Source organism: Chiloscyllium plagiosum, unplaced genomic scaffold (assembly GCF_037043375.1).
Source record: "Chiloscyllium plagiosum isolate Xiang-an unplaced genomic scaffold, Cpla_swu_hap1 HiC_scaffold_19, whole genome shotgun sequence".
In the NCBI taxonomy this organism is placed as follows: domain Eukaryota; kingdom Metazoa; phylum Chordata; class Chondrichthyes; order Orectolobiformes; family Hemiscylliidae; genus Chiloscyllium; species Chiloscyllium plagiosum.
In genome coordinates this window covers 5,906,039-5,928,955 of record NW_028270157.1, presented here as the reverse complement: position 1 = coordinate 5,928,955, position 22,917 = coordinate 5,906,039, and the positions used below count along the sequence as shown (strand labels likewise).

The following is a 22,917-nucleotide window of genomic DNA, read 5'->3' as shown; positions in this document are numbered from 1 at the left end:
GTTTTATTTTGGGGGGAAATCATCATTTCATGAACCTTCTCTAATGGTCAGAAAGGCCAGTTTTGTCAAAGCAGGCTCTGCCATTAGTGCCAAACAAGGAACCTCGGAGGATTGGTGTGCTGTTGGTGTTCTTGGTGCAGGCACCTTTTGCCCAGTCACTATAGTAACTGGTCACCGTGGTGGCACATATCAGCCCAGTGAGAGAGATACCATTTTCCTCAATTGCTGGCTCATAATTCCTAGCGTGTAGACATTCATGTTCAAGGCTTTTGTATCGTTCTTGCAAACGGAACTTTGAGTGCCTTCCTGACTGACTTGCAGTAGTCACCTCTCCATCCAATCCTGACCTATCCTCCTGTGTAGGCTTCTCTAACGGGTTTTGGAACTCTATCTTTGAGAGTCCCTGTGGGGACTATGAGATAGCTTTCCTACAAAGTGTCTCAGGGGATTGGGCCCTGAATTGCCAACAGTGTCAATACCACCCACCAACCCCAAGAGGAGTGATGAAGGCGGACATCAGTGGCAGGGGAGAGGAGATGAGTGATTGGTAGCTGGGAGCAGAGGGGAGATGGGTGGAGATGTGTGCAGTTGGGAAAGTGAAGTGGTACCTTCTCCCAGCTCTGCAGGTCAGTAAAGTCTGAGGGAGCTGTTCTGGCAGCGAATGATGAGCTGAGCTCAGAATGATGATTGGAAATCAACATTGATCCTCAAAGATGCGTGGACACCAAACTGAAATCAGTCACCTTCACTGTGGAACATTCCCAACTCAGTGCCCCCACTACCAACATGACCAAGATCACAGGTTGTATGTGGCTGGGGGAAATATGTAGGAATTCCAATTAATCATATTGGGTATTCAGGAGCAACACATAGAGACATAGAGTCATACAGCAGGGAAACAGACCCTTCAGTCCAACTAGTTCATGCTGACCATGTTCCCAAACTAAACCAGTCCCACCTGCCTGTACTTGGCCCATAGTCCTCCAAACCTTTCCTATTCATGAACATATCCACACACAAACTACTCTGTGTAAAAAATGTTGTCCCTCATGTTCTCTTTTTAAAATCTTTCTCCTCTCACTGCAAAATGTGCCCTTAGTTTTGGAGTGTCCCCCCACTGGGGAAAAGACCCCTGTCATTCACCTTATCCATGCTCCTCATGATTCTATCAAGCTCTATAAGGTGACCCCTCAACCTCCTACGCTCCACTGATACAAGTCCCTGCCTATCCAGCCTATTTTTATAACTCAGACATTCCAGCCCTGGCAACATCCTGGTAAATCTTTTCTGAACCCTCTCCAGTTTAATTATTTCCTTCATATAGCAGAGCAACCAGAACTGAGATCACCCACATATGTGCAGGTACCAACATAATGAATAAATCAAAGATCCACTAAACTAGTTACACTTCCACTTTCTTGGAGGAGTTGAGGTGCATTTTCTTTCTGAATTCATTTATGGTGATGGATTCGCCTTGCGCAAATGGAGGCCATTCAGGCTATCTCAACAACCTATCCTCATAGCTCTCCCTTCCCTGACCATTCTGCATTATCCTGCAAATGGTCTCCCCTTGTGCGTCAGTTGGTCACATCCTCACCTCCCACTCACAAGGTTCTGGCTCCAAGTCCCACATCTCAGGGCCTGGGCATAAAACTCAAAGCCAACACTGCAGTCCTGTACTGAGGGAATGCAGCACTGTTAGAGCAGTCATCTTTAAGATGAGATGATAAACTCAGTCCCCAGCCGATTAGTGTGGAGAATGTAAAATTTGGTACCGCTCAATGTCGGAAATATTCCTTAGTGCCACAGAAAACACGTTCCCTGCCTTTCTATTTGTAGGAGTTGGCTGCATACAAATTGTCTGCCACTTTTCCTTCATTACACAGTACCTTCAAACAGCACCTTCAAAGCAGTTTGACACAATAAACAAAGAAAAAAGAAAATGACAGCACTTAAACAGGCCCTTCGGCCCTCCAAGCCTGTGCCGATCCAGCTCCTCTATCTAAACCTGTCACCTATTTTCTAAGCGTCTGTATCCCTCTGCTTGTATCTTTGTATCTGTCTAGATACATCTTAAATGATGCTATCATGCCCACCCCAACCACCTCCACTGGCAACACGTTCCAGACACCTACTTCCCTCTGCATGAAGAACTTTCCACGCATATCTCCCTTAAACTTTTGCCCTCTCACCTTGAACTCGTGATACATCTGGAATCTGTGGAGTTCGCTACCCCAGCGTGTGGTGAACGCTGGGACATTGAGTAAATTTAAGAAGGAGGTAGACACAGTTTTATTTATTTAGTAATGGGTCTAAGCATTGTGGGGGACCTGGCAGGAAAGTGGACCGGGGACCGAGATGAGATCAGCCATGATCGTATTAAATGGGGGAGCAGGTTTGAAGGGATGAATGGCCCCATCCTGTTCCTAGTTCTCATGTTCCTGTCTGTGCAGGCCCTTGGAATAAACTTCTGAGAGCTTTCTGGCCTCTTCTTCTCAAGATGCTCCTTAAAACGACAATTCCCAAACTCATTCCCACAGCAACCCCCATCCTGAGGGTCAAACATGATGGGGAACCCTCAGTGAGGACTGAGAATACGGGGAAGGAGGGGAATACTTAAAAGAGATGGGGCTTGGGAGATAGGATCTGTCAAACAGGGTTGGGGTGGGAGTGGCCGAACAGGGAAGGGGAGGGGGAGGGGGAGTGGTGTGTCTCCGTTCTGACGAAGGGTCACTTGAACTGAAACATTAACTCTGAATCTTCCCTCCACAGATGCTGTCAGACCATAAGATCATAAGACCATAGGAGCAGAAATTAGGTCATTCAGCCCAAGAAGTCTGCTCCTCCATTTGATCATGGCTGATCCCACTTTCTCCCCGTAACCCTTGAGCCCCTTGGCAATCAAGAATCTGCCAATCTCTATTTTAAATATACTTAGTGGCCTGGCCTTCTGTGGCAATGAATTCCATAGATTCTCCACTCTCTGGCTAAAGAAGTTTCTCCTTATCTCCGTTTTAAAGGGTCTTCCCTCTACTGTAAGGCTCTGCCCTTGAGTCCTAAACTCTCCTGCCTATGAAAACATCTTCCCAACATCCACTCAGTCCTGGCCGTTCTGTATTCTGTATGTTTCAGACCTGCTGAGCTTTTCCAGCCATTTCTGTTATTGTTTCATATTTACAGCATTTGCAGTTCCCTTTGTTCTCTTTAAAACCCACATCACACGCAGCAATATTTCCTCTTTCTCTTGTGGGAACTCACAGGACTGACGGTCAGAGAGCGAAACGTGACACCAGACACAGAAAACACAGTGACAGTAAACCAGCAACCTGACCAGTGTCTGACAGGGATTGCAGAAATTACTCTGTATTTTCAAAAGCACCATATGCCATGAGGGCCAAATCATCAGGGAGGGGCAGGTGCCCATTCATTTGGGTGCAGTGGCCAGGCGAAATGATGCTCCCAACTTCTTAAAGAGCTTGCCCCGTCAGACCCACACTGTTCATTGCCTGTGCATCATGGAGGAGAAAGAGGGCACTGCAGATGCTGCAGATCAGAGTCGAGAGTGTGGTGCTGGAAAAGCACAGCAGGTCAGGCAGCATCCAGGTTATGCTCAAAACGTCGAGTGACAGTATTTAAAATAAGGCAGCTAGACATAGCAGTGCGAATGTCACTGGACTAATAATCCAGCAGTCATAGACTCCCTACAATGTGGACGGGACTCTTCCCATCTCATCCACACTGACTCTCCAAACAGCATTCAACCCAGAGACCTCCGTCCCCCCAGTCTTACCCTCGCATTTCCCATGGTTAACCCCCCAGGAGCCTGCACAGCTCTGGGCACTCTGGGACAACTTCCCATGGCCAGTCCACGCAAACCTGCACATCTCCAGTGAAAACTGGAGCTCCCGGAGGAAATCCACCCGAGACAGGAATCGAACTTGGGTCCCCGGTGCGGTGAGGCAGCAGTGCTAACCTCTGAGCCACTGTGCCACAAAGTCCTGGGGAACTGGTTTCAAATCCACGCAGAAGGGAAGAATTTGAATTCTGTAAAAATCTGAAAATGCTGATCTTATGGTGACCATGTAACCACTGTTTCTTTTCATTGTAAAAACCACCTGATTGACTCATGTCTTTTAGGGAAAGGAACTGCCATCTTTACCCAGTCTGGTCTACATAAAGTCACACAGTCATCGAGATGTACAGCATGGAACACACCCTTCGGTCCAACCGGTCCATGCAAACCAGCTATCCCAGCCCAATCTAGTCCCACCTGCCAGCACCCCGCCCATATCCCTCCAAACCCTTCTTATTCATATACCCATCCAAATGCCTCTTAAATGTTGCAATTGTACCAGCCTCCACCACATCCTCTGGCAGCTCATTCCATCCACATACCACCATCTGCGTGAAAACGTTGCCCCTTAGGTCTCTCTTATATCTTTCCCCTCTCACCCTAAACCTATGCCCTCTAGTTCTGTACACCCCGACCCCAGGGAAAAGACTTTACCTATCCATGCCCCTCATAATTTTGTAAACTTCTATAAGGTCACCCCTCAGCCTCCGAAGCTCAAGGGAAAAAAGCCCCAGCCTGATCAACCTCTCCTTGTAGCTCAAATCCTCCAATCCTGGCAACATCCTTGTAAATCTTTTCTGAATCCTTTCAAGTTTCACAGCATCTTTCTGACAGGAAGAATACCAGAATTGCACACAATATTCCAACAGTGGCCTAACCAATGTCCTGTACAGCTACAACATGACCTCCCAACTTCTGTACTCAATACTCTGACCAATAAAGGAAAGCATACCAAACGCCTTCTTCACTATCCTATCTACCTGCGACTCCAATTTCAAGGAGCACTCCAAGGTCTCTTTGTTCAACAACACTCCCTAGGACCTTACCATTAAGTGTACAAGTCCTGCTAAGATTTGCTTTCCCAAAATGCAGCACCTCGCATTTATCTGAATTAAACTCCATCTGCCACTTCTCAGCCCATTGGCCCATCTGGTCAAGATCCTGTTGTAATCTGAGGTAACCCTCTTCACTGTCCCCTACACCTCCAATTTTGGTATCATCTACAAACTTACTAACTGTACCTCTCATGCTCGCATTCAAATCATTTATATAAAAGACAAAAAATAGAGGAAAGGTAAAAACAATGACTGCAGATGCTGGAAACCAGATTCTGGATTAGAGTGGTGCTGGAAAAGCGCAGCAGTTCAGGCAGCATCCGAGGAGCAGGAAAATCGACGTTTCGGGCAAAAGCCCTTCATCAGGAATACAGGCAGAGAGCCTGAAGGGTGGAGAGATAAATGAGAGGAGGGTGGGGGTGGGGAGAAAGTAGCATAGAGTACAATAGGTGAGTGGGGGAGGGGATGAAAGTGATAGGTCAGGGAGGAGGGTGGAGTGGATAGGTGGAAAAGAAGATAGGCAGGTAGGACAAGTCATGGGGACAGTGCTGAGCTGGAAATTTGGAACTGGGGTGAGGTGGGGGATGGGGAAATAAGGAAACTGTTGAAGTCCACATCGATGCCCTGGGGTTGAAGTGTTCCAAGGCGGAAGATGAGGCATTCTTCCTCCAGGCGTCTGGTGGTGAGGGAGCGGCGGTGAAGGAGGCCCAGGACCTTCATGTCCTCGGCAGAGTGGGAGGGGGAGTTGAAATGTTGGGCCACGGGGCGGTGTGGTTGATTGGTGTGGGTGTCCCAGAGATGTTCCCTAAAGCACTCTGATAGGAGGCGTCCAGTCTCCCCAATGTAGAGGAGACCGCATCGGGAGCAACGGATACAATAAATGATATTGGTGGATGTGCAGGTGAAACTTTGATGGATATGGAAGGCTCCTTTAGGGCCTTGGATGGAGGTGAGGGAGGAGGTGTGGGTGCAGGTTTTGCAATTCCTGAGGTGGCAGGGGAAGGTGCCAGGACGGGAGGGTGGGTTGTTGGGGGGCGTGGACCTGACCAGGTAGTCACGGAAGGAACGGTCTTTGTGGAAGGCGGAAAGGGGTGGGGAGGGAAATATATCCCTGGTGGTGGGGTCTGTTTGGAGGTGGCGGAAATGTCGGCGCATGATTTAGTTTATGCAAAGGTTGGTAGGGTGGAAGGTGAGCACCAGGGGCGTTCTGTCCTTGTTACAGTTGGAGGGATGGGGTCTGAGGTTGGAGGTGCCCTCAGAAAAAATTGAGGACCCAGCACTGATCCTCGTGGCACTCCACTGGTCACATGCCTCCAGTCTGAAAAACAATCCTCCACCACCACCCTCTGTCTTCTACCTTTGAACCAGTTCTGTATCCAAAAGGCTAGTTCTCCCTATATTACATGAGATCTAACCTTGCTAACCAGTCTCCTATGGGGAACCTTGTCGAATGCCTTACTGAAGTCCATATAGATCGCATCTACCGCTTTGCCCTCATCAATCTTTTTTGTTACTTCTTCAAAAAACTCAATCAAGTTTGTGAGACATGATTTCCCACGCACAAAGCCATGTTGACTATCCCTAATCAGTTCTTACATGTGACTCCAGACCCACAGCAATGTGGTCAACTCTTAACTGGCATCTAGGGATGGTCGAGCTAGCAACATCCACATCCCATAAAGAATTTAATTAAAAACTAGAAGCAATAAGCATTTTTTAAAAGCCCTGGAAAAATCCCATAGGGAATTCAGGAGTGAATTTATTATCTGGAGAATGTGGAACTTACTATCACACTGAGTGACTGAAGTAAAAAGAAGCATTAGAGGATTTAAAGGGAATTTGAAGACTCACACAGCCACACACCCCACCAACACACACACGCACAAGCGCACACACATACTCTCCCACACACACACATATACACACCCACACACACACATGCACACACACATATACACACCCACACACACCCACACATATACACATACACACACATACACACCCACACCCACACATATACACCCATACACATACATACACACACACACACACACACATACATACACACACACACACACACGGGATGTAGGGTTAGATGAAAAGGGATAGGAGGTGGATCAGGTGAAACATCAACACCAACATTGACCATAGATGGACCAAACTGCCTTCTGTGACTCTTTGCAACTCACACTCAGCCATACACTTCATGATCTTCATAACTACAGCCAATTCTGAAACAGGTTGTAGCAATCCAGGGGTGGCTAACGGAGCAAAGGTATCGGATTCTAGGAGCCTGAGATAGTCCCGATACATTGGTCCTCAGTGGCAATAAGGCATGTGAAGAACAGTCTGAATTCTCAGGACTGTTTTATTCTCCTCACCTAAGAAGAGATACACTGGCATTGGAGAGATTGCAAAGGGGACTCACTTGGTTGATCCTAGGTGTGGAGGGTTTCCCTTATGGACAGAGGTTACATGGGCTGGAATTCAGGTCAATGAGAAGAAATCCCTTTATTGAGACAAACAAGATTCTGAGGGGAATTGACTGGGGAGATGTGGAGACGTTGCTTCCCCTTGTGGGAGAGTCCTAGACCACACGGTATCTTCCCCTCAGATGGTGGTGAATATGTGGAATTCCTTACCTCAAAGGGCCTGTCGAGGTTGGGTAATTACATATATTTATTTAATCTAGAGTTTAATTCAGATAAATGTGAGGTGCTGCATTTTGGAAAGGCAAATCTTAGCCGGACTTATACACTTAATAGTAAGTTCCTAGGGAGTGTTGCTGAACAAAGAGACCTTGGAGTGCAGATTCATAGCTCCTTGAAATTAGAGTCGCGGGTAGATAGGATAGTGAAGGCGGCGTTTGGTATGCTTTATTGGTCAGAGTATTGAGTACAGGAGTTGGGAGGTCATGTTGAGGCTGTACAGGACATGAGTTAAGCCACTGTTGGAATATTGCGGGCAATTCTGGTCTCCCTGCTATAGGAAGGATGATGTGAAACTTGAAAAGGCTCAGAAAAGGTTTACAAGGATGGTGCCAGGGTTGGAGGATTTGAGCTATGGGGAGAGGCTGAATAGGCTAGAGCTGTTTTCCCTGCAGCGTCGGAGGCTGAGGGGTGACCTTATAGAGGTTTATAAAATCATGAGGGGCATGGATAGAGTAAATAGACAAAGTCTTTTCCCTGGGGTCGGGAAGTCCAGAACTAGAGGGCTTAGGGGGAGAGGGGAAAGATATAAAAGAGACCTAAGAGGCAACTTTTTAGGCAGAGGATGGTGCGTGTATGGAATGAGCTGCCAGAGGAAGTGGTGGAGGCTGGTACAGTTACAACATTTAAAAGGCACTTGGATGGGTATATGAATAGGAAGGGTTTAGAGGGAAATGGGCCAAGTGCTGGCAAATGGGACTAGATTAGTTGAGGATATCTGGTCGGCATGGACGGGTTGGGTCAAAGGGTCTGTTTCCGTGCTGTACATCTCTATGACTCTACTTAAAGGCTGATTTCCAGCATGCACAGTTCTTAGAGTTTTTCAAAAATCTAAATCGCAAATGGCAATATTTCTTCTTTCTCATGTGGACAATGATCAGAGAAACAGGTGACACCGAACACAGGAAGCACAGTAACACACTAAAAATATTTCTAATTAACAAGGCAACCAAGGATTATTGGGTAAAGGCAAGAAAGTGGTGCTGGGATTATCAGATCAGCCATGATCTCATTGAATGGCAGAATGGACCCGAAGGACTACTCTTGTGTAGTATGGCCTCTCTCTGTTGGCTTGGAAACCATCTCTTTCCCCAACCCCTGACCCTCAGTTCTGACCTCTCAGCTGTTCCCTATCTCCCAGTTTCTCGGGAAAACCCAGTTGAGGGTGCCCATGTGCAGTGAGTGGACATGTTGGAGTCCTTGTGCCCAGGTCAGCTATACAACAGCTCATCCCAACGTGGAGGACTGAGCACTTACAATCTGCCAATGGGCCCACACACACAACCCAACACAATGGATTATTGAATACCCATTAAGTAACACTGTTGGATTTTTATATCAGCTCTCAGATACTTAGTGATTGCAGGAGAAAGTGTTGGACATGGGATGGGGTAAGCACAAAGCTTTTTAACTGAAATTGAGCAATGCAGTAGCTTCCCATCCCCAGGATCCGTGTGTTATGTATAAGACCCTGAAGCAACCTTACAATGATGTCATGGTGCCAATCATTAGTGGGTGCAAGTAGCATGTTGTGGACGGAGCCAGAGAAAAAAGAATTGGAGTACTAGGCAGAAGCCTGAATTGTAGCCATGCTAGAAACAGATGCAGAGAGGAATGTGGAGTAACTAAAGCAGACAGCATTAGCAAAACTCAGGAGGTCTGGCAGCAGCTGTGGAGAGAGAGAAAACAGAGTTAACATTGAGTCCACCATTAGTCTACTTCTGAAGAAGGATCACTGGACTCAAAACATTAACTTGGTTTCTCTTTCCACAGGTGCTGGCAGACCTGCTGAGTTTCTCCAGCACTTTCTATTCTTGTTTCAGATTTCTAGCAACCTCAGCATTTTGTACAGTAGGCTGGTTAGCATGGATTATAGTGACTATGAATGAATTTATAGACCTTATTTTTCAAATACAAATTTGGTAAGAAGGTTCAAATGGTTAAATCGATTAATCTTTCAACTCTGGTGTAGCAAACAGAGAAGGTAAAATCTATTGGATAAAACTCTAAAATGCCAAATCTAAAAGCCAGTTCTGGTCAATCATTCACTGTTACACCTTGGTGACTAATCACTATTCCCACTATACTGCAGACAACCCTTGCTAACCCTCCTGCTCTCTGAGCTGGTGTTGTTAAGGGTTCTATCACCTCAGGTAGTGTCCTTCTCTCCTTACAATTGTCATCATTCCTCTTCGTAAAATGATAAGTCAACTCTTGCCCCTCCACTCTGACAGATCATCATTTCCTACCTGCTTGCGTCTACTTCGAAATCCTTGAACCATGAGATATTGGTCTTCCCAAACCCAGGGTCATCTTTCCCAGAATTCCATGATGGGATCCCTCCAAACAAGTTTCAATCCATGTTACAATGGCAAAATGAGTTTTCAGTGATGTCCTATTGACCTGTGGCACACCGCCATCCTCCAAAATCAATTGGTTGTTGTCCAACTATTTGGACCTGCCCTCACCTGGTTCCAATCTCACTTGTCTCATCAAAGCCCGAGATTCACCTGGAGTGACATAACCTCCCGAACCCACACCTTTGCCCCCAGTGCCACATTCCCCGAGGATCTATTATTGCAATCTACCTCTTTCTTGACTACATACTACACATGTATGGGCCCCAGCTATGCCTGTCTCTTTGTTGGCTACGTAGACCAGTTGATCTTCCATAATTACACCGGCACCACTCCCCACTTCTTCCTCCGCTACATTGATGACTGCATTGGTGCCACCTCGTCCTCCCGCGAGGAGGTTGAGCAATTCACCAACACATTCCACCCTGACCTTAAATTTACCTGGACCATCTCTGACACCTCCCTCCCCTTCCTGGACCTCTCCATCTCCATCAGTGACGACCGACTTGACACTGACATCTTCTACAAACCCACCGACTCCCACAGCTACCTGGATTACACCTCTTCCCACCCTACCTCCTGCAAAAATGCCATCCCGTATTCCCAATTCCTCCGCCTCCGCCGTATCTGCTCCCAGGAGGAGCAGTTCCACCATAGAACACACCAGATGGCCTCCTTCTTTAGAGACCGCAATTTCCCTTCCCACGTGGTTAAAGATGCCCTCCAACGCATCTCGTCCACATCCCGCACCTCCGCCCTCAGACCCAACCCCTCCAACCGCAACAAGGACAGAACGCCTCTGGTGCTCACCTTCCACCCTACCAACCTTCGCATAAACCAAATCATCCGCCGACATTTCCGCCACCTCCAAACAGACCCCACCACCAGGGATATATTTCCCTCCCCACCCCTCTCCGCCTTCCGCAAAGACCGTTCCCTCCGTGACTACCTGGTCAGGTCCACGCCCCCCTACGACCCACCCTCCCATCCTGGCACTTTCCCCTGCCACCGCAGGAACTGTAAAACCTGCGCCCACACCTCCTCCCTCACCTCCATCCAAGGCCCTAAAGGAGCCTTCCACATTCATCAAAGTTTTACCTGCACATCCAGTAATATCATTTATTGTATCCGTTGCTCCCGATGCAGTCTCCTCTACATTGGGGAGACTGGGCGCCTCCTAGCAGAGTGCTTTAGGGAACATCTCCGAGTCACCCGCACCAATCAACCAAACCGCCCCGTGGCTCAACATTTCAACCCCCCTCCCACTCTGCCGAGGATATGGAGGTGCTGGGCCTCCTTCACTGCTGCTCCCTCACTACCAGACGCCTGGAGGAAGAACGCCTCATCTTTCGCCTCGGAACACTTCACCCCAGGGCATCAATGTGGATTTCAACAGCTTCCTCATTTCCCCTTCCCCCACCTCATCCTAGTTTCTAACCTCCAGCAACACGATCCCCTTGACTTGTCCGGACTTGTCCGACCTGCCCAGCTCCTTTTCCACCTATCCACTCCACCCTCTCCTCCCTGACCTATCACCTTCATCTCCTCCCCCACTGACCTATTGTACTCTATGCTACTCTATCCCCACCCCCACCCTCCTCTAGCTTATCTCTCCACGCTTCAGGCTCTCTGCCTTTATTCCTGATGAAGGGCTTTTGCCCGAAACGTCGATTTTGCCTGTCCTCAGATGCTGCCTGAATTGCTGTGCTCTTCCAGCACCACTAATCCAGAATCTGGTTTCCAGCATCTGCAGTCATTGTTTTTACCTCGTTGATTTTTACTACATGCAGTTGTTCAACTCCTGTGCTGCCCCGATATTAATCATTCTGTCATTGGCAGCCCTACTATCAGCTTCCTGAATCTCAGACCCTGGGATTCCCTCCCTCAAATTCTCCCCACCCCCACACTTTCTTTCAGATGGTCCTTAACATCTACCTCCCCAACCGAACCTTTGGTCATTAGCCTGTGTCTCGATGTCTTGCGAGGGTTAAGAACACTCTTGTGTGAAGCCTTGTGAAAATTCAACGTATAAAAAGGTGCCATGTAAACACAAGCTGCTGTTGTTGGTGGAATCATGGGCTCAACAGAGTGGTCTCCACAGTCAGATTGTGGAACTGCTGTCGACGAACCTCGTTTGTTCTATCTGATTAGCAGCACCTTGTCTTAGAAGGTGTAGCTTTATAAAAATTATAAACGTCTGTGGGGGAGGCAGGGGCAGAACATTGTGTGAAAGCCCTGAAACAGTGAGTCTCAAAACAATACCGTCCCTCTTTCCCACCCCTTGACCCTGGTGTCTTCTCCACTTCATCTCAGTGAAACACTGTGGGACATGTTCCTGCATTATGACACTACACAGAATCACAGAGGAGGCCATTCAGCCCACCGTGTCTGCACTGGCTCTTCAAATGAGTATCATTACTTAATGTCAATCTTCTGCCTTATGTGTACCATTCCTATTCAAATTACTATCTAATGCTCTCTTGAATGCCCTCAATCGAACCTGCCTCCCCCACATTTCTAGATAGTGCATTCCAGACCCTATGCGAAAGACGTTATTTCTCACATCACCCTTTCTTCTTTTGCACATCACTTAAAAAAAAATCTAAATAGATTTGTGGGCACTGAAGGACATTATGATGATAGGAATGGAAGAGGAGGAGGAGATAACGGAAAAGATCAGTGGGGTCATTATTGATTGATGGAGCAGGCTCGGGGGACAGATGGCTGACTCCTGATCCCACTCAGTCACAGAGACCTACAGCACAGAAAAAGGCACTTTGGCCCATTGCATCCATTCCAGTAAACAACAGCCACTTAACTATTCAAATCCCACAGCCTTGGCAATGCCAGTGCACATCAATATATATTACATGTGATGAGGATTTCTAACACGTTGCCCTGACAGGCAGTGAGCTCAAATTCCCACCAGCCTCTTATTTAAATCACATTGAATCTCAAAAGCATCGTCCACGTGAGACGGAGGAGACTTATACAGAGTGAATAATGATACCAAACATATTGATAGTGCCTTTTTAACCCCTCATCAGCTCCAGTGGTGAATGGGACTGTGTTCTGAGTTGTTTTTATCCCTTTATGAAATATTTCTTTCTCAGTCAGTGTGGGAATGTCCCAAATGTCCCTCCTAATCTATTCCTGCGTTCTCCTGAACAATGAGCAAAATGGATGAACACAGAGCCATTGTGTGACATGTAGACATTTGCAATTTGAATCTTAACAGCAAGATTTATTTTGAACTTTCTTGCTGCGATTGTACAGTGCCTTGGTGAGACCATCCCTGGAATATTGTGTACAGTTGTGGTCTCCTTGTCAGAGGAAAGGTGTTCTGGTGATGGAGGGAGCACAATAACGGTTTCCCAGACTGATTCCTGGGATGGCAGGACTGACGTATGAAGACAGACTGGATTGGTTAGGGCTATATTCACTGAGGTCTAGAAGAGTGAAGGACATCTCATAGAAATCTACAAAATTCTGACAGAGTATACACAGGAGGGATGTTCCTGATGACCAGGGGGTCCAGATCCAGGTGTCACAGTTTAAGAATATTGGGTAGGCCATTTAGAAACTTTCTGCACCCAGAGAGTGGGGATCCTGTGGAATTCTCTGACACAGAAAGTGCTTAAGGCCAAAACATTGAATGTTTATAAAGAAGAATTAAATATTGTTCTTAAATGGATCAAATGGTATGTGGGAGAAAGCAGGAACAGGGACTGAGTTGGATGATGAGCCGTGATCACATTGAATGGTGGAGCAGGCTGGAAGGGCCGAATGGCCTACTCCTGCTCCTGTTTCAATGTTTCTATAATTCTCCATGTTGGACACTGGTTATTTTTGGATCCTAATCTGACTTGCTTCTGTTTTTGTTCAGAATTTTAATTTGTGTGCTGCAGAACTGCAGAATTTCTAATGGACCACAGGGAGAGAATTATGAGGATAGATCTGCAGCCACTAACAGGGGAGTAGTGGGAGGGGTTGGAGGCAGGGGGTGTTGGAGATGGGAAAATTGTGCCCTGAAATAGCCAGCTGATGACTTCCTCTTGTCTCACACCCTCTGTCCCACACAATGTGACCACACAATTTTGTCCCAGGCTAAGCGAGCAGGGAACTCGAAATTCTCCCTCCTTTGTTCCTCTCTTCTCTCCTCATTGAAGGAAGGACAAACGTTCCACAGATCCACCAGCTCATAGACCCAGTTGACTTAGGAACAAAACCAAGGGGTTCGGAGCACTAAAGGGGGCAATGAAATGACCTTGGCAAACAGGATGAGGGAAAATTCTGAGGTGTTTAATATGTACATAAGGAGCAAGAGAGTAGCTTGGGAAAGGGTAGGTCCACTTCAAGACAAGGAGGGAATGTACGTGTGGAGCCAAAGGAAGTGGGTGAGGTCCTTAACAAATACTTTGCATCAGTATTCTCCAAGGAGAAGGACATGGTAGATGGTGAGTCTCAGGAAGGATATGTTGATATGCTGGGGCATGTCAATATAAAACAGGAGGAGTTGTTGGGTGTATTGAAAAATGTGAAAGTGGAAAATACCCAGAACCTGATGGAATCCATTCCAGAATGCTGGGAGGGGCAAGGGAGGAAATTATTGGGGTCTTACATGAAGTCTTTGTATCCTTTTTAGTCAGAGGGGAGGTCCCAGAGGACCGGAGAATAGTCAACATTGCTGCTTTGTTTAAAAAGGGCAACAGGGATAATCCGGGAAATTACAGGCCAGTGAGCCTTAGGTCAGTGGTGGGGAAACTATTGGAGAAGATTCTTAGGGATAGGGTTTACTCATATTTGGAAAAATATGAGCTTATTAGCGACAGGCAGAATGGCTTTGTGTGGGGCAAGGTCACACTCAAAATCTTGATTTGAGTTTTTTGAGGAAGTGACAAAGATGATTGATGAGGACAGGGTGGTAGATGTTGTCTATGTGAAGAAGGCTTTGACAAGGCCCTTCATAGCAGGCTGATACAGACGGTGAAGCTACATGGGATCCACAGTGAGCTGGTAAGATGGATACAGAACTGGCTTAGTCATAGAAGGTGGGGAGTGGCAGTGGAAGGGTGTTTTTCTGTGGGAGATCTATGACCATGGAGTTCTACAGGGATCAATCCTGGGACCCCTGTTGTTTGTAATATATAGAAATGGCTTGGAGGAAAAGGCAGGTGGTCTGATTAGGAAGTTTGTGGTTGACACAAAGACTGGGGGAGCTGTGGGTAGTGAGGAGGATTGCCAGAGGATACAGCAGGACACAGGTATGCTGGAGACTTGGACAAAGGAATGGCGGATGGAATTTAATCCAGACAAATACAAGGTGATGGCTTTTGAAAGATCTAATGCATGAGGGAAGTACACAGTAAGTGGTAGACCCCTTAAAAACATCACCATAGAGAGGGATCTCGGTGCACAGGCCCATAATTCCCTGAAAGTAGCAACACAACTGGATAAGGTGATCAACAAGGCATATTGCATGTTTACCTTCATTGGTCAGGGAATAGAGTATAAAAATTGGCAAGTCATGTGCAGCTGTATAGAACTTTAATGAGGCCACATTTGGGATATTGTCTACAGTTCTGGTTGTCCCTCTGGCAGAAGGATGTGGAGGCTTTGGAGAGCGTGCAGAAACGGTTTACCTGGATGTTGCCTGTTTTTGGGGGGGGGTTGACCTGATAGAGGTTTACAAAATTGGAGCATTTTCCCCAAGGTAGAAATGTGTCAATAACTCGGGGACAAAGGTTTAAGGTTAAAGGCGGAAAGTGTAAAGGAGACAGGAGAGGCGGGTTTTTACACAGAAGCCAGTAAGTGCCTAGAATGTGGAGGAGGTGCTGGAGACAGAGATAACATCAATGTTTAAAAAGCATCATGGCAGGTACACAAAATGGCGGGGAAGAGAAGGGTAGAGACCGCATAGGGGCAGGAGGATTTTGTTTTGGAAAGGCATCATGCGTTTGTACAGTTTTGTTGGGCTGAAGGGCCTGCTCCTGTGCTATACTGTTCTTTGCTCTTTAAATCTACATTTCTGAAGTGAGAGGGTGTTTCACTGTGCCACAGCTGTCTTAGTGGGAAGGCAGCGAAATAGGCTGAACACTCCACACCGCTGTGACCAGCACCTACCTGGTGACAGAATGGTGATGGCTGTTAATAGACTAAATTCCTCTTGTGTCATCTTCAACTCCCCTATACTTCGATAGAAGTTAAACATGGGGGTGATGTACTCCTCGGCTATACCTGTTCAAAATAAAAGTAACGTTCGATTATAATCCATCACAACCACTTCATTATACATCCTGTCAGGTCAAATCCATTTCCCAGAACTGCTGGACCATCATTGGTAGGAAAACCAGAGGGTTTTCTGTGGCACTCTGTCTAATCCCACTGTCCTGCTTTGACTTTATGTCATGTTATACACCAGCGTTTGTAGTTCAAGCCCTTTGCTGCACTCTCGTTACTTTCAGTCGCCCCAGTAAATACTTTCATAAATATTAAAGTTCACATTCACAACCTTTCTGAATTTGTGATCACACAGTCCTTTCCTCTTTTCCTTATTCACTAATCAGAAATTAATGAAACAGATCTCATTCAAAGCTAACGATCTTAAATAGACAACAGTCACAGATAAATCCAGTGCGGAATTCAGAGGGAAACTTTCTTAACCAGGGAGTGTTGAGAATGTGGAACTTACTGTCACAAGGACTTGTTGAGGTGAAGCAAGAGTGAAATCTGCTGCTCAGGAGATTTATAGAATCACACAGCGTAGAAGAAGCAGGCCATTCAGCCCGTTGAGTCCACGCTGACTCTCCAAAGAACATCCACCTTCTCCCCACATCCCTGTAACCTGCATTGCCCATGGCTAATCCAACTAACCTGCACATCTGAGGAAACCAAAGCACCCAAAGGAAACCCACGCAGACAGAGGGAGAAAGAAGTTGGAAACAGGGATTCAAATTTGCCAATTATTTACAGTGCAGCATGAGATTTCATTTAACATCTACTACAGCAGGAATTAATTCCCCAAAATTCTAGCGCGGGGAAATGAAAGTGAAGGATTACAAGAGACACAGAGGTCACGACGCACAATCAATTAATGCCAACAATTCTACCTGGTGCCAAACGTACCCTATCTATTGCTTTTGAAAAGAAGTTTTAGTTCTCAGAAGGAATGAAAACTAACCTTCACACAGAGGTGGGCAAAGGGACAATGCTCATTAAACAACATGAAGAGAGGTCGAGCACTTTAGGCCTATATTCCCCAGAGGTTAGAAGAATGAGAGAAGATCGAATTGAGGTATGGAAGAAGCTAAAGGGAATTGACAAAGTCGGCAGAGACAATACCGGCATCTCCAAATCACAGGCAGAGAGAGAATGTTTCCCCCTAGAGGCAATCTAGAGTAAGAGGTCATGGCTTTAGGATAAAGGGTGACAGATTTAAAACAGAGTCATAGAGATGTACAGCACGGAAACAGACCCTTCAGTCAAACTCATCCATGCCGACCAGATATCCCAACCTAACCTAGTTCCACCTGCCAGCACCCGGCCCATATCCCTCCAAACCCTTCCTATTCATATACCCATCCAAATGCCTTTTAAATGTTACAATTGTACCAGCCTCCACCACTTCCTCTGGCAGCACATTCCATACACGTACCACCCTCTGTTTGAAAACGTTGCCCCTTAGGTCTCTTTTATATCTTTCTCCTCTCACCGTAAACCTATGCCCTCTAGTTCTGGACTCCCTCACCCCAGGGAAAAGACTTTGTCTATTTATCCTAACCATGCCCCTCATGATTTTGTAAACCTCTATAAGGTCACCCCTCAGCCTCCGACGCTCCAGGGAAAACAGCCCCAGCCTGTTCAACCTCTCCCTGTAGCTCAAATCCTGCAACCCTGGCAACATCCTTGTAAATCTTTTCTGAACCCTTTCAAGTTTCACAACATCTTTCTGATAGGAAGGAGACCAGAATTTCACAAAATATTCCAACAGTGATGAGGAGAAATGACTTTTCTCAAAGCATCATCAATCTGTGGAATTCACTTCCCCAGAGTGTGGTGGACATTGAGTAAATTGAAGCAGGATTTTTGGTTCGTAACGGGTCAAAGGGTTAAAGAGAGCAGGCAGGAAAGTGGGGTTGAGGTCATAATGATGGTGTTAAATGGTGGAGCAGGCTAGAGGGGCTGAATGGCCTACTCCTGCTCCCATTCTTATGAATAACTGTCCCATGGCTATTGGTTGAAAGGGCTCAGATAATTGACACAGAGTAAGTTACCTGCCCCTGAAATATGAGATAACAGCAAGTGCTCGGAGCTGAGGGGTGTTCACATCAAGGAGGAGAAAGTGAGGTCTGCAGATGCTGGAGATCAAAGTTGAAACTTTATTGCTGGAACAGCACAGTAGGTCAGGCAGCATCCAGGGAACAGGAGATTCGACGTTTCGGGCACAGGCCCTTCTTCAGGAATGCTTGTCTCATTCCTGAAGAAGGGCCTGTGCCCGAAACGTCGAATCTCCTGTTCCCTGGATGCTGCCTGACCTGCTGTGCTGTTCCAGCAATAAAGTTTCAACCGTGTTCACATCAAGAGCTGCTTTCTCAGATGGAAGACCTAACCAGAAAAGGAGGACACGAAAGAGTGAAGGATGAGTCCCCGAACATCTCAGCTGGAAAGCAGGATGCTGTCCCAGAACTTCAACAAGCCCAACACATTCTGCTCTGGCAGCCTGTTTGATGTCTAGTATCAGTGAACCATTTCCAATGCACATGGTTGTATATTTCATCTAATTAAATAACATCATATCGAAATTACTGTTTCTCAACATAATAAACTGCTACAAATTGCGGACTGCCTATACTAGGCAACTGTGAAACCCCCTAGGATTAAGAGTGTCAGGAAGCTGATGAGAATCATTAACATTGAAAGACCATGAAGTGTAAAATGTAACACCCCACAATTTGGCACTACTCGCAGTTCAAGGTAGCTACCAGTAGATGGAGGTGTCTCCTGTCATTTCACTGTTCTATGTGTTCCAAGGGAGTTCATTTTGACATTTTCAAAAATTATTTCCTTGAAGAAGCGGAATCATTAAAAAAACCTTTCACTGTGGAATTGGATGAATGCATAGTATATAGTGGCAGCAGAAGCTGATGGCCCCAAGGCAATGAGGTAGGAAAGAGATTACAACGGGACACACAAGTTGGGCGACTGAGCACAAAATTGGCAGTAGAGAGTATGTTGCTGGAAAAGCACAGCAGGTCAGGCAGCATCCAAGGAGCAGGAAAGTCAACGTTTCGGGCCAGAGCCCTCATCAGGAATGAGAAGAGGTTCAGGAAGGCAGCTCACCCCCACCTTCTCAAGGGCAATATCTTCTCAAGGGGGCAACTAGGGACGGGTAATAAATGCTGTCCCAGCCAGCAATGCCCACATTTCCCAAATGCATAAAGAAAATCCCTTTGTTGACAGTCACAGAGACATTAGCTCAAATGCATTCCTTCGGTGAAGTAAATTGTTACAGGTCCCTATGAAAGGAAACTGCTAAAAACACTGGAGGGAAATTTATCTGACTCCAGCTGACAGTCCCACAGAATTTCATTCACACAATCAGGACGAGGCCATTCAGCCCCTCCAAATCTGTACTTCCATTAAATTAGATTATGTAAATGGTTTATTTTAATAAGCATCTGATTAAATATGTTGTTTGCATAACCCCATTTTGAGGGTAAGTTTCATGACCACCTCGTTCTCATGACCAAATCAAATATCTCACATTGTTCAATTATTGTCTTCAGTTGAAGATGGTTAGAGAGACCAGGATCTGTTAATAATGAATAAATTAAACAATAAAAGAGTTTATGATCTCAGTTGCCTCACTATATTGAGACTGCAGCCAGAGCAATGTGATTTTAATTTGAATCACAAACAGTACTGGAGATCTGGAAACGCAGTTCTCACACAGATCGACCCGAGCACGGAGCACCATGCTCCCTTGGTTCAAACCCCAGCATGGCTCAATCCAGTCTCACTCCAAAATCACTCCAAATCCCTCACTTCAATGTCAGGTGTGGCCTTAAACCTGGTTGGCCGATCTGTAAACCCCTCACTGGGATTGGTTGACTTGTGACAGGACCATTCTGAGGTTTGGATTTGGCACCGCTTCAACCAATGGAGAGGGAGTGGAACCTATCCTGGATTGTTCTTGATTAGATTAGATTCCCTAAAGTGTGGAAACAGGCCCTTCGGCCCAATAAGTCCACACCGACCCTGCGAACAGTAACCCACCCAGACCCATTCCCCTACTCCCGACTAATGCACCTAACACTGTGGGCAATTCACCTAACCTGCAGATCTTTAGACTGTGAGAGGAAACTAGAGCACCTGGAGGAAACCCACGCAGACACGGGGAGAATGTGCAAACTCCACACAGACAGTCGTCCAAGGCTGGATTCGAACCCGGGTCCCCGGCACTGGCAAGGCAGCAGTGCTAACCACTGATCCACCGTGCCGCCCTAATCCTGGTCAATTTTTATCTTGGTCAAATCTGTAATCAACCACAGGATTATAATGGTACAGGAAAGGGCCATTCAGCCTCTGATTGGTTCACTACTGTCCCTTTAGAGAGGGAAACCAGCTCTTCTCTCCTGGTCTGAACCTATACGTGACTCCAGTCTCCACAGCGAGGTATTGGCTCCTCCGTTCTCTCAGTTATACCACCATCTTGTCAGTGTATTCAGGCCCAACCTTGCCGGCAATGTTCAGCAAAAGAAGCCATAAGATCATAAGATATGGGAGCAGATTGGGGCCGTTCGGCCCATTGAGTCTGCTCTGCCATTCAATCACAGCTGATGTGTTTCTCAACCCCATTCTCCTGCCTTCTCCCCGTAAACTTTGATCCGTTGGGAGAAGTCAGGGTTTGTTGATGGGAGCCCTGGAAGATGGGGATGAAGGGAATCGGTGTTTTGGGGGAATAGGCAGGAAGAGAGAAACAGAGTTAATGTTTCGGGTTTGATAAGACCCTTCTTCTAAACTCCACAGACGCTCCATAAACGTAAGAGCACAAGAGCAAGGGACAGGAGGAGGCCATTCAGCCCCTTGAGCCTGCTCTGACATTTAATAAAATCCTGGTGGGTCTCCTCTTGGCCTCAACTCCACCCTCCTGCTTGCTCCGCATAACCCTTCAACTCATTACTCATTCAACACCTGACTGTCTCCGTACATTTACTCAATGTCCCCAGGATCTGCCTCACTCTGGGAGAGTGAGGTCCACAGCTTCACGACCCTTCGAGAGAAGTAATTCCTCTTCCTCTCTATCTTAAACCTGTCCCCACCCCCCCCATCCCCTCCTCGGTCTGGATCGCTCCACATGGGGAAAAATCCTCTCCACGTTGTCTTAGTCAATCCCCCTTTAGTGTCTGACAAAAGCAACATTGCCAGTCTTACCTGACCATAGGGCTGCAGTCTCATTAGAGACAGAGAGGGAAGGAGAGATGCCGGGTGGTAGTTTAACTTGAGGGTCACCACATCACAGACAAGGGAAGAGACTGAGAAGGAGAATCCTTTCCTGGTAACCTCAGCCAGCGCAGGAACTGGACCCATGCTGCAAACCAACTGTCCAAGCCAACCAACCCCCCCCTACCATCGCGGGCACTGCAAATAGATCTCCCCTCACTTCTTCTCAAAGACAAAACCTTGCTGAGTTTCTCCAGCATTTTGACTTTGAATTTCAGATCGACAGCATCCACAATATTACGGAAATTCTCCAGTGATGGAGCAGCTTTGCCCGTCTCCTGTGCACCTTCCCCCGAATATTACAAACTTGGCTGGAAAGTGTTAACGGGGCCGAATCTCTGAATGACAGAACGACACGGTGCGTGCACAGGTGAACGAGACTCAGGTAAGTTGAAGGATTAATTTGGAAGTTTGACATGTAGCTGAGAGAATATCATCAGGATCCTGCCATCTGAATAATGAGGAATGAATAGAAATTTCATGTTTTGAAAACCTTTCAAGTTCCTCATGTTTCAGTCCTCATGTGGGCGTAAATATTATAATATTCTGCATTGCAAAGGGAAAGACATCCATTAATATTGTCCTCAGAGTTTAAAAAAAAGTGTCCTTTTTTTGAAGAAAGAACTCATCCATCTCCATATGAATAAACCCTTCTGTCACAAGGGCAGCTCCAGACACAACTCCATTCATCCAACAGAATATTAAGAATTCATTATAGATTCTTGCAGAATCTGAGGCACACACATGAATTATTCATTAGAGTGACCTTAAGTTATAAAGTTGAGAGGGGACACTGTGAAGGACCTATCTGGGCAGTTCAGGCAGGAATGTGTCACTTATCACACCCAGACTGTCTCCCCCAGACAAAAGCTCCAGATTATCATTTTGCACTCCAGCATCCGAGTTGAGACAGAATTATCTTCCCACTCCACCTGGGCATGTCACCTCCTCAGCACTGACATTTTAAGCAGGATTCTGTAAGAAAAGCTTCTCTGTACGGAAACTAGGGACACACATCAATGGCTGATAAGCTGAGGAATCAATTCTGTCAAGCAGGAGAGATCAGCTGATACTGGATAAAAGAGCCATAGCTTACCACACCTGATGAATAAAATGAATTTTAGAGGGACTAGCACATAGACCAGAGGCTGCACTGAGGGAGTGCCACACTGTCAGAGGGTCAGTGCTGAGGGAGTGCTGCGTTGTTGGATGGTCAGTGCTGAGGGAGTGCCGCACTGTCAGAGGGTCAGTGCTGAGGGAGTGCTGCGCTGTTGGAGGGTCAGTGCTGAGAGAGTGCCGCACTGTCAGAGGATCAGTGCTGAGGGAGTGCTGCGCTGTTGGAGGGTCAGTGCTGAGGGAGTGCCACACTTGTCAGAGGGTCAGTACTGAGGGAGTGCCGCACTGTCAAAGGGTCAGTACTGAGGGAGTGCCGCACTGTCGGA

The 22,917-nt window shown here is 46.7% G+C and overlaps 1 protein-coding gene across 3 annotated transcripts in view; it reads right to left on the bottom strand.

Moving 5' to 3' along the window:
• The window catches only part of nr1h4 (nuclear receptor subfamily 1, group H, member 4), a 117,271-nt gene that overhangs the window by 4,706 nt on the left and 89,648 nt on the right, over positions 1-22,917 (bottom strand). For all 3 annotated transcript variants that reach the window (XM_043708719.2, XM_087997002.1, XM_043708721.2), the window contains one exon: positions 16,097-16,210. In XM_043708719.2, coding sequence (XP_043564654.1) covers positions 16,097-16,210 — 114 coding nt within the window. The remainder of the gene's footprint in view (positions 1-16,096; positions 16,211-22,917) is intronic.